The sequence below is a fragment of the Olea europaea genome, unplaced genomic scaffold, assembly GCF_002742605.1.
Source record: "Olea europaea var. sylvestris unplaced genomic scaffold, O_europaea_v1 scaffold528, whole genome shotgun sequence".
Lineage (NCBI taxonomy): Eukaryota > Viridiplantae > Streptophyta > Magnoliopsida > Lamiales > Oleaceae > Olea > Olea europaea.
This window is the reverse complement of record NW_019263600.1, coordinates 50,004-65,649: the sequence shown is the minus strand read 5'-3', so window position 1 is coordinate 65,649 and position 15,646 is coordinate 50,004. Positions and strand designations below refer to the sequence as shown.

Sequence of the window (15,646 nt, the reverse complement as noted above, 5' to 3'; positions counted from 1 at the left end):
CAATCTAAGTTACCACACATTTGTGTTGCACTACTAAACCTTCTTAGGCCCCGTTTGAGCCACATTAATATAAGAATGAGAATAAAAAATATAATTATTACAGACCCATACAAAAGATAAATTTTCAAAGGGAAGAGTTCACCAATCATGTGTTAAGTATGCATAATTCAAAATCCAGTTAAAAGTTTCATTAATGCAATGATCAAGTTTTCACTAATTAATTAAAAATATTTATTAAATAATAATAATAATAATAATAATAATAATAATAATAATAATAATAATAATAATAATAAAGTCACAATTATACAATTAATAGTCACAGATTCACAATTATAGGTCACAAATTTATTTACCGGTCGCATATTATCAAATTAAATGGTTCAGATTTTTTCAAGGTCACAAATCACAATTTTGATAGGTCACAGATTATGTCGAAATCACGAATTGAAAAATTATGGGTCACAAATCCAAAAAATTACAGATCACAGATCAAATATTTTCAAATTTGATAGTCACATATTACTTTTTTAATCATAAATGATCGAATTTTAAACTCACAGGTCAAATAGTCAATCACCACCACCAACTCCACTGCCACCACCGTCTCTTGCAACCACCCTCACCTCGTCGCCACCAACACCAACACCACGACACCACCACCCACAAAATAGTCGCTACCAGATCCATCGCCATCACCAAACACACTAAAAAAAACAACACCATTGCCGCCACAAGATCCACCATCAACCCTGTCGCCGCCAACAATACGGACATTACTACACTGCACCACACCGTACCACAACCACCATACAAGAAAAAACCCCAAACCCGCCACCTCCACCATCTCCACCCGCGTCGTCATCGCAAAAACCACCACCATCCCCGTTCATCACCATTACCAAGCCACACCACAAACCACCACCCACGGGCCACGACGTAACAAAAATCCCCAAACCCGTCAAGCCAGATTCACCTCCTTCCACATGATCATCGTCACCATATCCACGCAGAAGCCAGGCAAATGAAACGACGCTGAAACCCACGAGACCAAGAATCACCGCGATCCGTGATCAACGAGACCACAAATCATTGCGTGTTTATCGACGAAACTACATATTCGTGAGTAGAGGCGCCGACTCTAGAGTTGCGAGAAGTGTCGATTGCGACTTCGATGCAATCGGTGTCGAAAAGAGAGACGGTGGAGATGGCCCAAAACCACCGCCTGCAGATCGAAAAGAGAAAGGAGTTGCACGTGGCGAGCTGATGCGTTGCCTCCCATACCGACGCCAGTACCTCCTCATGCCGTCGGGCTCCCTTCGTCACCGATCGCACAGTTTAATTACTCGACGGCATTGAGCAGCGAGAGAGAGGATGGGAAAGCTTGTAATGGATGGGTGAAGAGATAAAGGTTTGAAATTTGAATTGGGTGGATTTAATTTATTAAACCTGGCATGTAAATAATCAAACTTTGAACCTGTTTTTTGAATTGTGATCTTTAAAGATCTGAAATTCTGTAATTTCCACATTTTCAAATATAGTGACTTAATGTGATGGATAACTGTCATATTTTTTATTTTAATGAGTAAATAATGGAAAACAAAAAGAGATTTATTTATTTATATATTTTTTATTATTATTTTTAATCATTCCCACGTAAAAACTAAAGCAACCTCACCACCCCAACGCCGTTCTTGAATGGATTTCCACTGGTATTAAATATATATTGCAGGGAATTCACAGACCAAAAAACCAAACTCCGAAAAGCAGTTTTCATCGAAGGTGCTGTTGAATGTGATGGGATTAACCTGACCATTAATTATCCTTTCCTCACACGCAGTAATTAATATTTCTCTTTGGCCAACGCTTTTCACCCCCCCAAGACACCGCCCCAATAATACTGTTCATATTTTGCATTAAGTGCCATCACTTTCTCCTCTCTCTCGCCATCTTGTCTGTTCTCTTCTATAATTTATAGGGTTAATTAGAAGAAGAGAGTTGAAACTAAGACTCCACAAAGAATACTTCTTGAGGTAAAAAGAAAGGGACCTCCTTTTTCTTGTTCTGTGATGCTTTCTGCCTGTTCTTCTTCTGCTTTCTTGATTGAAGATGGGATCATTTGCTGTTTTCTTCTGTTGGGTTAGAGTTCAAGTCTTTGATGGTTTTGGAGGGTTTATTTTATTTCTTTTTTGGGTTATTGAAGTTTTGCTATGATTTTTGACTCTTTTAATCTATAAATTCCGAGTTGTTAATTTGAGTTTTTATTGTAGCAGATGATCAAATAAATGGAATGTTTGCATTAATTGACGCGTTAATCAGTTGGATGAATAAATACACAATGTTAGCTAATTACATTTTAGATCTGTGGAAATGAAAATTATATTAATTCGAATTAACGTTTTCCTGGAAATTTGGAAATTGTTCAGATTTTTGCCCCTTTTTCTTCGTTTTATTTTATTTAAGAGCTTTTATTTTATGATTACTGATGTCATCATTTATTTTCTTTTTTGTGATGGGTTCTTTTTTCTTTACCTTTCAGTTGAGTTTCATGTTCATCCCGTGATAATTTTTGTTGTTTATTATTTAGTTGACTATATATACATCTCTATCTTCATTTTGGGGACAATTTGGTTTAAGTTTTCTCCTTTTGAATAGATTAAGATCATACTAGTTGAGATTTTCTTGACTTCCTTTTTATCCATTTTTGTAGGTAAGAATACGATGGTGTTCAAATGATTTCCTTTGTTTAATCTCTAGTTTCAGCTGAAGGAAACAACACAGATTTGAGATTTTGAAGATTCGAATCAAACTCAATTTTCATACTTGCATATTTTCAATTCCGGTGCAATTTCTGGGTTGTAATTTCCGATAAAAAAATGATGATGTTTGAGGATATGGGATTTTGTGGTGATTTTGACCTTCTTCCCTCTGCTCCCATCAAGAAAGTAGATGTTTGTGGTTCGGAGACAACTGAGCCAGAGCCGGTTGTGGAGGATGATTATACTGATGACGAGATCAATGCGGATGAACTTGAGAGGAGGGTGTGGAGGTATAAGATGCGACTCAAAAGACTGAAAGAAATGAATAAGGGCAAAGATGGCGTCGATGCTTCCAAACAACAGCAATCTCAAGAGCAGGCAAGGAGAAAGAAGATGTCAAGGGCTCAAGACGGAATCTTGAAATACATGTTGAAAATGATGGAAGTATGCAAAGCTCAAGGTTTTGTTTATGGAATCATTCCAGAAAAAGGAAAGCCAGTGAGTGGGGCGTCCGACAATCTTAGGGAGTGGTGGAAGGACAAGGTGAGATTTGATCGTAATGGACCGGCCGCCATAGCAAAATACCAAGCAGATAATTCAATCCTGGGAAAGAATGAGGGCTGTAATCCAGTTGGTTCTGCCCCTCATTCCCTGCAGGAGCTCCAAGATACTACCCTTGGTTCACTGTTGTCAGCTCTGATGCAGCACTGCGATCCTCCTCAGAGACGGTTTCCTTTAGAGAAAGGTGTTTCTCCTCCGTGGTGGCCCACTGGGAGCGAGGAATGGTGGCATCAGTTGGGTCTGCCAAAGAATCAAGGCTCTCCACCTTACAAGAAGCCTCATGATCTGAAAAAGGCATGGAAGGTGGGTGTTCTAACAGCAGTAATCAAGCACATGTCTCCTGATATTGCCAAGATTCGCAAGCTCGTTAGACAGTCCAAGTGCTTGCAGGACAAGATGACAGCAAAGGAGAGTATGACTTGGCTCGCTATCATCAACCAGGAGGAAACTTTAGCTCGAGAACTTTACCCCGACCAGTGTCCACCTTTGTCATCGTCTGGTGGGAGCGGAACCTTTGCCATGAATGATAGTGGTGAATACGACGTTGAAGGGGTCGATGATGAGTCTAAATTTGATGTCCAAGAGCAAAAGCTGAACCCAAACCACCTCGGTTTGCTGAATATTGGAACGGAGAGATTCAATGATAGACTTCCAGTTCAACAACAATCTCATGCAATTAAGGATGAATTCATCACTGACTTGGACTTCACCCGGAAGAGGAAGCCTAGCAATGAACTGAATGTCATGATGAATGACAAAATACATACGTGTGAGTTCCTTCAGTGTCCTCATAGTGAAATCTGTCTTGGTTTTCAGGACAGAAATTCCCGGGACAATCATCAACTCGCTTGTCCTTATAGACATTCTTCCGAATTTGTGGTTTCGAACTTCAGCATTGATGATATCAAGCCAGCCATGTTTTCTCAATCTTTTGTCAAGCCGAGGCCAGCTTCTTTGCCTGGAAATTCAATTCCACCTTCATTTGATCTATCAGGACTTGGAGTTCCAGAAGATGGGCAAAGGATGATCAATGATCTCATGTCTTTTTATGATAATAACGTACAAGGAAACAAGAACTCAATCACTGGGAACACCGGTGTCGTCAAAGATCAACCTCCTCAGCAACCCAGTATTCATCCTCAAAATGATGGGTGTTTTTTGGGTCGAGGTCCTCAAGGAATAATGTCTGAGAATAACCATTTTCAAGGCTCAAATATGCCCAATAATCATTCTATGCATTGTCCAGCAGCTGATCGGTTTGACCAGTTCAAGGTTATGAATTCTCCTTTGAACTCCTCCCCTAACGAAAACTTCCAAGTAATGTTCAGTTCTCCTTTCAATATACCATCCACGAATTACACCGAAACATTTCCTGGAGTTGCAATGGATAACCCGCCTGAGCAGGATGTTTCAATTTGGTACTAAGAAGATTGATTGTGGACATAAAAATCAACTGGTCTGAATTTGAGGTCCACAGACCTTCACACACAATGGTCTGTCCTGATCAGGTGGAATTTAGCGCCTATTATTCTCTTAGTTATTATGGCATTTTCCTTGCAATGTACTAGTTGTAGATGTTGAATGGATTAGGCATGGTTGCAATAAACAAGTGGGCATATGGTCCCCCCACCCACACCCCACCCAAGGAATATAATTATAGATGTTACATAAATAAGTTTAGTTTACTTTTGATTTGTCTGTGTTCTTGTACAAGTTTAAGGTTTGTGTCATTGTGGTTCACTGTCTATGGTGGCGTCTTTCATTAAACCTGTGTGTGGTCATTCCATTGTAATTGATGTATGACTATATGAGAAATAGTAATATTGGTTCATTTGGTTGGTTCCAAGTGGCAAAGTACTTTCATTTTCACATAATTGAGGTTGGATTTTTATAGCTTTTTTCTACTTAGTTGACCAAGTGGTGATAAGGTCATGCTTAACCATATTTAGATACTTCCTTCCCTACTTCCCCCTGAAAGAGATTTTTTGATCGTTTCCTTCCTTTTCTTTTTCTTTTTTTGTTATTAACTTTTAATGGATCGGCCCGTGTGGCTCGACGGGCCGGCCAGGCTCAATCCGAGTCAAATGGGGCTCTGTGCCTCCAAGCCTCAAGCCAAGCCGACTCAGATTTTTTCTAGGCTGAGGAATAAAGGCGATAGGTTCGACAGACGGGGTCGGAATGATCGCGGGGAGGAGTTGATAACGATCAAATTCTACTAATCTAATTAACCGAGCAATATTAAACAAAAATAAAGTAAAAAAACGTGTTCAACCATAACGAAGGCACTAAAATTTAGAAGTAGGTGAACTTATCGCAGAAGCTTAAACGAATCAATTTTCACACGAGGAAAAGTTTGTCTCTCGCGCCTCTCGTTTACAGTTTGCTATAAGCATCAAACATGAAAGAGAAGAGAAAATGGACACGATTTAAAGTTCAACACGTTCCCTCGTACGAAAATTATATTTTTAGTATTGATAAGACTTGAATTCAGATATATTATTCTAATACTTTGTTGACCACTTTAAGACTCATTATGTTAGAAAAGAATTACGTAAAATAGCTTCTTTTTCTGTTCCACCTGTAAGAAAATCCAAGAATCAAGCAGCTAATGAGACTATTTCAATACCAAAATTATGATTGAATTGCATTAGATTAAGCCCTAGTTTGGCCCCCATTTTCGGTAATGAAAATGGGGGGAATAGTATTTTATTGAAAAAATGAGTGGTTGAAAAAGAAGGAAAAATTTTCGATTTATGTGTAATATTATTTTATAGAAGATTGTGTGGTTAAAAATAGGAGAGAAAAAAATAAAATGTAATGAAATGTAATTTAATGGAATGGGGCTAAATGAATTGATCCTAATTGAATATTTTGTCTTCATCCTCGTGTCCAAGTTTATTAAATAAATTATTGCCCTCTTCATTTGGCGGCTTCTGATCTCAATGCTACTTTGTACTTTTCCCCTTTCTATCATGTTTGCAAACTCGCCAACTGCCCTCCTCCACAAATTAAAATTAAACGAATTTTATAAATACTAGTCAAAGTTAAATGTGCATTGCGCGTATTCTAAAATATTTTATAAGTGATGTAAAAGTAATATTTGGTACCAATTTATTGACGGATTTGATGAATCTCAGATGAATTAAAGAAAATAAAATTTAGCATAAAAAATTTAAGAGAATAAAATTACACTCAAATTATACTATCAAGACTCAATTTTTATGATTCAATTTTTTTGTAATGATAAAATACTATAAATGAATAATCTTTTTATATTACATTTGATACATAAATTTAAATATCCATTAAAATTTCTAAATACATGAATATGAATAAATTCATCTATAATAACATTATATTCATGTTAATGTGAATGTAATTAATTGAGAATTAATAACACAAATTTCATAAACGACAATAATTATGTAGTATTGTGGGAGGGTTAAAATCGTTCAAAAATTAATTCTTCCTTGATGTGATATTTTAATATATTATAGATAATTTAATATATAGAGAGTAAATTATTGGGATCCACGTGAAGGCGTCATATTTTTTAGCCTAGACATATGGTGGAAACTTTTGGTGACAATCGACTGTCGTGGAATCAAGTCTCTATTTGGTCTCCATTTTTTTTACAATTTATTACACATTTAATGAAATTCACAATTATTATCAGCTTTTTTAATCATATATTTTATTAACTTTTATCAAAATTTACTAAAAATTTAATTTTTATCCAAACCTAATAGGGGCTAAATGTCATAAAAAGTTTTAATATCACTTAACTATAGTTAAAAAACTATAAACTTAAATTATAATATAAGAATTTCAGATAGTTACTTTGACGTCGTGAAAAATAAATTATGAGACGACTTTCCTTCTTTTTTCGTAAAACGAATTGAAATAAACTATTTTTTTTTTCGAATTTCTTTTGAGTGGATATTATAGTTTTTCTCCCCTCTTCCCGCCTATTATAGCTTGTTTGGGAGTGATTTTTTTGTCCAAAAAATTGATTTTTTGACCGTTATTTTATTATTTCAATCGTCATATTTGATTTATTCTCTCACAAGTGGATCCCACTTTTCTCCTAACGGTTAAAAAATCAATCCTCAAAATCACTCCCAAACAGGCTCTTATTTTCTTTCCTTTAACCATAATTTTTTTTTTTAGAAAAATTCTACTTGTACATAATTATTGTACATAATGGTATTCATAATGTGATGTGGCAATTATCCAATTGTTGATGTGCAAGTATGAAATTTGAATTAAAGGTTGAATTCAATGCCACGTATAATTATGGACACCATTATATAGATAATTATGTACATGTAGCACTTCTCTATTTTTATATAAAAAATTGAAATTATCTCATCAAACCTTGTGAATAATGGCAGATGTTGACTCCGAAGTATTATAGTTATGATATTTAGATCATCTTTCAACAAGCAAAGACATGCTGAATATGATGTAGGAAATTATTTGACTTCAAACATGCCAACTGTTTTAATCATTTAACTAATAAATACAAGAAATCCTCAATTAGAAAATAATTATAATTAATTAATTCATTAATTAAATTAAACCAAACATGATAAAAAGATCCTCAACTATATTTATATATAATCGAAAAATTTGTAGTTTTGATTCCTAACTTGTGGTCTATGTAGCAAATTGGTCCTAATTTTTAGATCGAGACATTTTGATCCTCAACCATACATTGTTGTTATATAAGTAGTTTCCGATGATGAGAATTATCCCAAATTAAATTAACGTGTGATGTCAATACATGTGGAATATTGCACTCGAAGTAAATATGGGAACACAAATTTTGAAAAAAATAAAAATAAATAAATAAATAGAATGAATGAATAAGACTAAAAAGAAAAAAAAAAAATTCTTTATTTACTTTACAATCACTCTCACCTACATCTCCATCTCCATCTCAAACCACTGAGGATGGCAATGAAACAGGATGCGATTGAGGCTCGAAATTTTCAGGAGGCAGAGGGTTGGGGGGTTTAAGATTCATTGACTAACTAGGGAAATCTCGTCCCATTTGAGAAGGGACAACGGGGTTGAGGAAAGGTATGGAATTGAAATTTCTACAAATCTCTTGCCATTTGAGTGCCCGCTTTTTAGTTCCACTATCCACCATCAACTTCTTTCTTGTCCCTATCTTCCCCAATCCACCTCTCAATCACCATCCCAAACACCCTTAGTTCTCGACTTGTTCTCCGATATCGTCTCCCCCACTCCATTTCTCCACCTTGCATTTTGAAACACTGCCCAATTTTTGATTTTCTTTTTGTTGGATATTGGTTAAATAAATCGAGAATTGAAAATCGATTAAAGTGACTTCGTATCGACTTCGGGCAAATACTCAAAAGCTCGACTCAATCCGTTTAGGCAAAATTGTTTGCCACTTCGCCGTTTCTGGGCGCACAAACGGGGATCGACCTGTATCGGATGAATGAGAAATTACGAAAAAGGATGAAAATCAGTGAATAGACACCTTTTCATAAAGGTGCATTGTTTGGAAAGAGTGCATGGTTTGGCCTCAACCATTTCGTCCACACCCTTTCATGGTCTATAAATAGGACCCTTTGGGTGTCCTATACCACACAATTTGATATGCAAAACGTCTCTCATCCTCTCTTCTATCCAAAATCAAAATCATTTCATTTATTTTGATTTTCCTTCATTTCATTCTTGGAGTACATAAGTCTAAATTTGGTTCGTTGTACTTGTGTTTTGGAGTGCTACAAACACAAGTGTAGCCGTTGTATCTTGGGAGTCGATTGCCGAAATCTGTAGCCATCGTTGCGGGGCAAATTTGACTTAAGGACAAAGAGTCAAACTCTTGCCTCGACTTTGTCCCTACTTTCTTCTTCTTGTTGTTTACAAACCATCATTATACTTATTTTGGCGTCACTATTCACAAAATTCCTCCAACACTTTTATTGTTGCATTTATTTCTTATTAATTAAGAATGGTGATATAATTGTTTTTACAATAAAACTTAACTTTTTTATAATACACCCGACAATGATGGCAAAAGATACGGCCCATCGATGAAGGACCGATAATGCAATTTTTACGACATTATCCCATGTCAATAAGTGGGTGGTGGTAAAGTAAGATTTCAATTTCTGAGGACATTTTGGTCCATCTTTTTTGGTGTTACAAATCGTTATTCTATCAAGGGCTGACTTGTTCATGTCCACAAGTATAGGAGGCATACACCAACATTGCTAGCAAACGAACATGCTTAGCTTCTTGAAAGCTGTTTTTGAACGCCTAGACATAGTGTCCGAGAAATATGGAAACGTTTTCAAATAAAAAATATAATAATATTCTACAACGAATTTTTTCTCAAATTTCAATGGTGGTTAAGGACTCCACTGGCTCCCACCTCCCTTGGCAATTTTTTTTCTGAAATTTCAGTAGGTTTTCCTTCCTCCGTCCTTGATTGCCTAGACACTCTCCAGAATCATATCCACTATGAGAACAACTAAAAAAAAGATTGAACCCCAACTTTAAGGGTCTCCCACCGCCCCTGTCCTGGAGTATCGTGAGGGAGGTAAATCGCAGGTTATGCCTCCAAGGGTACAGGGTGGAAGGCTGCTTGTACACTTGCACTTACCCAAGAGCCAAATTCATATTTCAGGATTCGAACCCTAGATTTCATATTCGATAGATATGAAGATTAAACGAAAATGAATTCACAACTTTTTCTTTTCTTTTCTTTTTTTTTTTTTTAATGACGGAAAAACCCATAGTCGCTACCATTTGAATTTGCATTGAGTAAATCCTCGAGCTGATACAATAGCTTGCAAACTACGTCAGTCAGGTAAACTGCACTAGGCAAACCCTGTGCGACATGTTCGACCGAGAAAGTGTTAGTAGGGGGAATCGAACTTGTTACCAAAGGTCCCACGCTCACTTACTCTACCAACTCGACCACCTCATTAGGGGCCACAACTTTTCCATTTTAACTCTAAGGGGGGTTGAGATTCGAATATCAAATTTTAAAGTGATATAGCGACAGATCGAGAATGAATTTTGAAAAAACTTTTGAGTATATCAACACGTTTTCTGGATTGGAAGTCAATATAATACTATCATATTTTTGATTTGTGACTTTTAATCCAAATTTCTATAATGGAGACGACTTATAATTTTTTTTAACTATCATCGCAGCATAAAGTGATTGGTTAGTCCTTCCAATGCTATTATTTGTTCCTAAACTCCCTAATATAATTAATCTTTAATATGCAGCACGTAGGTGACTTGTTAATGGCTGTTTAAACCAGGGGAATAAAATCACTGGTTAACATTAACTATATCATGTTTTCATGGACTAATTAAGTTTATAATTAATGATTAACGACTCCTCAAATAATTAATTTAGGGTTATTTCACCTGTAGACACGTTGGAGACTCGTTATTTGAATCCAAATCGAGAGAATATGTTGATGATGACTAAAGTAGTTAAGACAAATTGTCTTAAGCGAACCATTCAAAAGTCAAAATGTGCTTTTGATTTAAAACTAGATAATTCCTTTTACGGTTTACCTAGTTTCTTGAGAAGAAATTTTGGGGTTACGACTGATTAAAAATGAATCTTTGAAGTGAGATGGATGAGTTTCTGAATATATATTAAGATAACAAAAATTAATTTATGAATGTCAAGAAGTTACAAGAAGAAGATAAACATTCGGAAGTAGTATTTGCATCAATTCAATTGAGTCGAGAAGGATGCCGGGACTCTAGGGAAAGTCTACCACAAGGAGAAGACTAGACCTTAATTTCTTCGCTAACTATTGTAGTTGGGCTAGCCGCAAAAAAAATGCTGGTTGGAGTCTCTCTCTTTAGACGTGAAAAACATGACAGCCACTATTATTTGTGGCGGTGAAGTGGATGATTCCTTCCTCCAACTTCAGCGGAGCATCTTTCCATAGCTTTTAAGGTTAAGTTTATAGTTAGAACAAAAAAATAAGAAAAAACTAGCTCGAGGCTCGATGGAATAGATTTTGAAAATTTTTATTTTTGAGATTTTAGCCCCGATTAAGAAAGGGCAGGAAAACATAAATAAAAATTCTCTTAATTATAATATATTTGACACTTTTTGTATCACTGAATAAGAAATTGACTTTTTTTTTTTTTTTTCAAATTCATTTTTTTTAATCCAAAAGATTCTCTAGCCTTTAAAATTTTGAATAGGCAGTTTAACATAAGAATCTTGCATCTCTACCTAATCCTTTTCATTGTGACTGGCATAACCTACCATGAATAATGCTGAAAGTCGGGGGTTAAAAAACAAGGAAAAAATAGAATGACTTGGCAGCTCATGATTTAGTTTTTTTTTTTTTCATTTTCTAATGAAAAATTATCAAGTGCAGTCTAAAAATATATTTCTATCATTGACTCTGACTATGTAACATGATTGACCTACCATACAAGTTAAATTTTATAAAAATTTTCAAATATTTTGGACACGTGTCACATCCCAAAGACATTGAATTAATAAATACAAAATGCTGTTATTTTATGTTTTATTTGATTTTTTAAATAAATAAACCTCGGTGTGGTTTTCTTCTTATTTTTTCAACGAAATTGTCAGTGATGGATATCCACATGCTCTGTCATAATAGTTTGTTACGGTTTAAGTGTCTTTTCAAATAATTGAAAAGCATAAAATAAATTCTTTTTAAAATGTAAAAATAAATTGGTTGAGTTTACATGTGTTTATATTCTTTGAAGATTAACATTGTGCCGCTCATCTAACATAAATATTTTATTTCTTTGTAAAGCGTATCGAGAAAATTTCTCAACAGCCCTGAATAAATTAGAGAATTAATATGTATCTTTACGAAACATTTCAATATATATGTTTTAATCGTAACAAATACTTAGTATACTTGATTTAAAATATCTACTTAGTATACTTGATTTAAAATAGCTACACTACAATCTTGATTTTAGTAAAAATATATTTCTACGGTCAACAAAAAATTATAAAGTAGATCAAACAACCTAGCTTCTAACATGCCTCGTGATTTAGCCCTGTCTGATTTTGCTAAAAATCAGTTTTTAGTATATTTTAATAAAAACTATTAAAATGTGTGATTGAGAATGTGATGAAAGTTGTGGATCCAATAAGATATACGATTACAATTAAATTTGGAGAAATATAATTTTTTTTAAAAATGAGAGCTAAACATGGGCTTAATGTACTTTGATTCTAATTCCCGTTTGATAGGGCGAAATTTTTTTTGAAAAATAAGTGAAAAAATGAGAATAGTTTAGTTGGGCTAGAACTTATATATGATAGTCGAAGGGCCAGAGATGCTACCTCATTGGGCTTTAGTTGTTTGACTCAAATCCATAATCAAATTTGTCAATGGAAATTGGTGAAAAAGAAAATGAATAATATCCTTGCGAGCTACACGCGATCATGTCAAAATAAGAAACTTCCATTTGTACTTCTTTTTTTCTGCTGAGAATTGAGATCAAAATTTTAAACTCGTAGACATGATCACTAAGTAGAGAAAAATAACGAGACAAAAAACTTTTAGAATCTAAGGATTTTATCAACTCGTGTTGAATGTACCTTCTGAAAAGTTATGGTGCAATCCCAAACTTGACTTTCATGGAAGTCCACCAGCCATCGATACCAGCTCCACCAAACATCTTTTAGTAATGTGAAACCAATGGATGTACACAAATATGTGAACCGCTAGTAATAACACATCCTCTATCATGACAATTTATCACGAGATTTTAAATATATTAAGGCAAGCAAAATTATCGTTTTTCATAAAAGGGAGACAATCTATCCGTCTGAGTCTAAGCAGCTAGTTGAGTATATTTATCTTACCTTATGAATAACTTTTCCCGATGTGAATAGGATATCTATACTTGATGGAGTTTGATCTTCCTTTCAAATGCTTGCATAATCCAAATTGAATCAACATGTAAAGGCACGATCCATTATGCCCAGCCCAAATATGATTTGCTCTTGTACAAGCTCGTCAACCTGGCTCTAATTCTCACAAGCATAGCTCCAATGCAGGGATCAATTTTGCCATTGTACTCAGTCACATAAATTCATGGCAAAAATATAAATATACTCAACACAATTTATATTTTTGATTTAGTTAAGTTCATAATATCGTTCAATACATTTTTTCGTTGATAATAGTAAGTAACTACTCTTATATGTAAAATAAAATGTAGCCGGATTAAATCACGAATTTCAAATATATATAAATTGCACGTGCTTTTATTTATTTTTAGCTCTTGTCTGGTGGAAAATTTTAATTTTAATTTCAATCAAAATTAACAATTAATTTTAATGACACAAATTTCATCAATTTTCGTCAAAATTTATTAAAAATTTAATTTTAATCCCTGCATATTACATTTTATAATTTTTAATCATTGTCTTTTTATGCATAACTCTTGTATTTTTTCCAATGGGACAAGTTCTTCAGAATTTGACCCATAAGGCCAATTTGATGTCATGAATCTTGAAAACACACAATGCAGTGGTCAATTTACACTTATGATATCCCACGCTTTGTTTGACTAGTTACTTTACAGCATAACTAACCCCACCTACCAATTCACTGTCCTCATCTGTACTTACGCTCTTCGAGAGAGCCGTTTTGAATCCAGCCATTATTCACTCATGTTACTGTCATTTTCTTGACATCCCACATTACATTAAGTACTACATTGTAGAGTCAACCTCTTAAGCAAAGAATGGGAAATGCTTTGTGGGAATTTTTTTACTGCTTTACCTTTTTTCTTGCTTCTTGACAAGTAAAAAGAGCTTTTTATTGTGCTCGTGCTTCTGTATAGAATTGTGGGTTTGTTCTGTTTTGAGTCATTATTGTCATTTAATGTTAGTTCAGTTTGACCGAGTACCTTTTTCACTGCCTTTTGGAAATGTATGGTTTTCCTGTCAAGAAAGTTGGATATCCTTTCTACTGGTTGCGTTTTGGGTTAGTTAAAAAGCTGAGTTGAGAGTGTATTTATTGTGAAATGATTAGTTAGAATTATTGTAATTTTTTGTAGTTCAGCTACTCTGTGCTTCAAATGGTTGCTGCACTAAGGAGGAACTTTCTTGATGGCCATTACCGGTTCGAGATTTTGTTTCTGTGGAAAATTTTGTTTTGTACATTCCATTTTGTTGTTGCGCTTTCACAATTTAAATTGCTAGTCATAATATTGAATCAAGTTGTCTACTTAACTTTTCAATTGAAGTTATATGGAGTTATTTCTTGTAATTCTTTGCGGCTTTCTACAATTTGTTAGCCTAGAAGTTCAACATTCTTTCATTGGTTTTGGGATATTGTAAAGTATGCAGTGCATTTGTTTTGTGTTACTGTTGCTGGTAGAAATAACAGTAGGGAAATTAGACAGAGGCATTGATGGAGTTAAAAAAGGGAATTGAGAGAGATCCGTTGGGGAAAGTTTTTGTTTCATGGGATCCCAAGTCATTGGCATCTGATGGGTGTCCCAAGGATTGGTTTGGTATCAGTTGTATTGATGGCCGTGTGACTTCAATCACACTAAATGATTTAGGCCTAGTTGGAGAATTCCATTTCCCTGCTATTGCCGGACTCCAAATGCTTCACAACTTGTCCATTTCTGGCAATCAATTAAGCGGCATTATCTCAAAAGAGGTCGGTTTGATTGAATCATTGGAAAGTTTGGATCTCTCTCGAAATTTGTTTGCTGGATCAATCCCTTCTCAATTGACTAGTTTAAAGAACTTAGTGCTATTAAATCTTTCATCAAACAACATGGATGGAGAAATTCCATCTGATTTTACGGGTCTTGAGCTGTTAAAGTATCTGGATTTGCATTCTAATGATTTTTCAGGAGATGTCATGGGCCTTTTGGCTCAATTAGGTGGTGTGATGTATGCTGACCTCAGCAGCAATAGTTTTTCGGGATCCTTGGGCCTTGGAATAGGGACTTCCTATTTTATTTCTTTGATTCAGTATTTGAATATTAGTCATAATAACTTGACTGGAGAGCTCTTCCCTCATGATGGAATGCCATATTTTGACAGTCTAAAGGTGTTTGATGCGGCTAATAATCATTTTATTGGAAATGTTCCTTCATTTACTTTTATTGTCTCCCTCCGAGTTATCAAGCTTAGGAACAATCAGTTGTCTGGATCACTGCCGCAGGGTCTTTTGCAGGAAAGCTCAATGGTTTTGTCTGAATTGGACCTCAGCCGTAATCAGATTGAAGGTATGTTGGTTTTAAGGCTATATATATATATATATATATAGATATATATATATATA

The 15,646-nt window shown here is 34.9% G+C and overlaps 1 protein-coding gene and 1 pseudogene across 3 annotated transcripts; both read left to right on the top strand.

Annotated features, from left to right (window-relative positions):
- Window positions 1-1,758: 1,758 nt before the first annotated feature.
- Window positions 1,759-5,162, top strand: LOC111388784 (protein ETHYLENE INSENSITIVE 3-like). 3 transcript variants are annotated; one of them, XM_023013589.1, is made up of 2 exons: window positions 1,759-2,033; window positions 2,758-5,162. In XM_023013589.1, exon 2 carries the CDS (start codon window positions 2,877-2,879, stop codon window positions 4,743-4,745), a length of 1,869 nt encoding a protein of 622 aa, XP_022869357.1. In that variant the 5' UTR covers window positions 1,759-2,033; window positions 2,758-2,876; the 3' UTR covers window positions 4,746-5,162. The 3 variants fall into 3 exon arrangements, with proteins under 3 accessions (XP_022869357.1, XP_022869356.1, XP_022869354.1); XM_023013588.1 differs by having other exon boundaries at window positions 1,759-2,139; window positions 2,711-5,162; XM_023013586.1 differs by having other exon boundaries at window positions 1,760-2,033; window positions 2,711-5,162.
- Window positions 5,163-13,923: 8,761 nt separating this feature from the next.
- The window catches only part of LOC111388773, a 5,500-nt pseudogene continuing 3,777 nt past the window's right edge, over window positions 13,924-15,646 (top strand).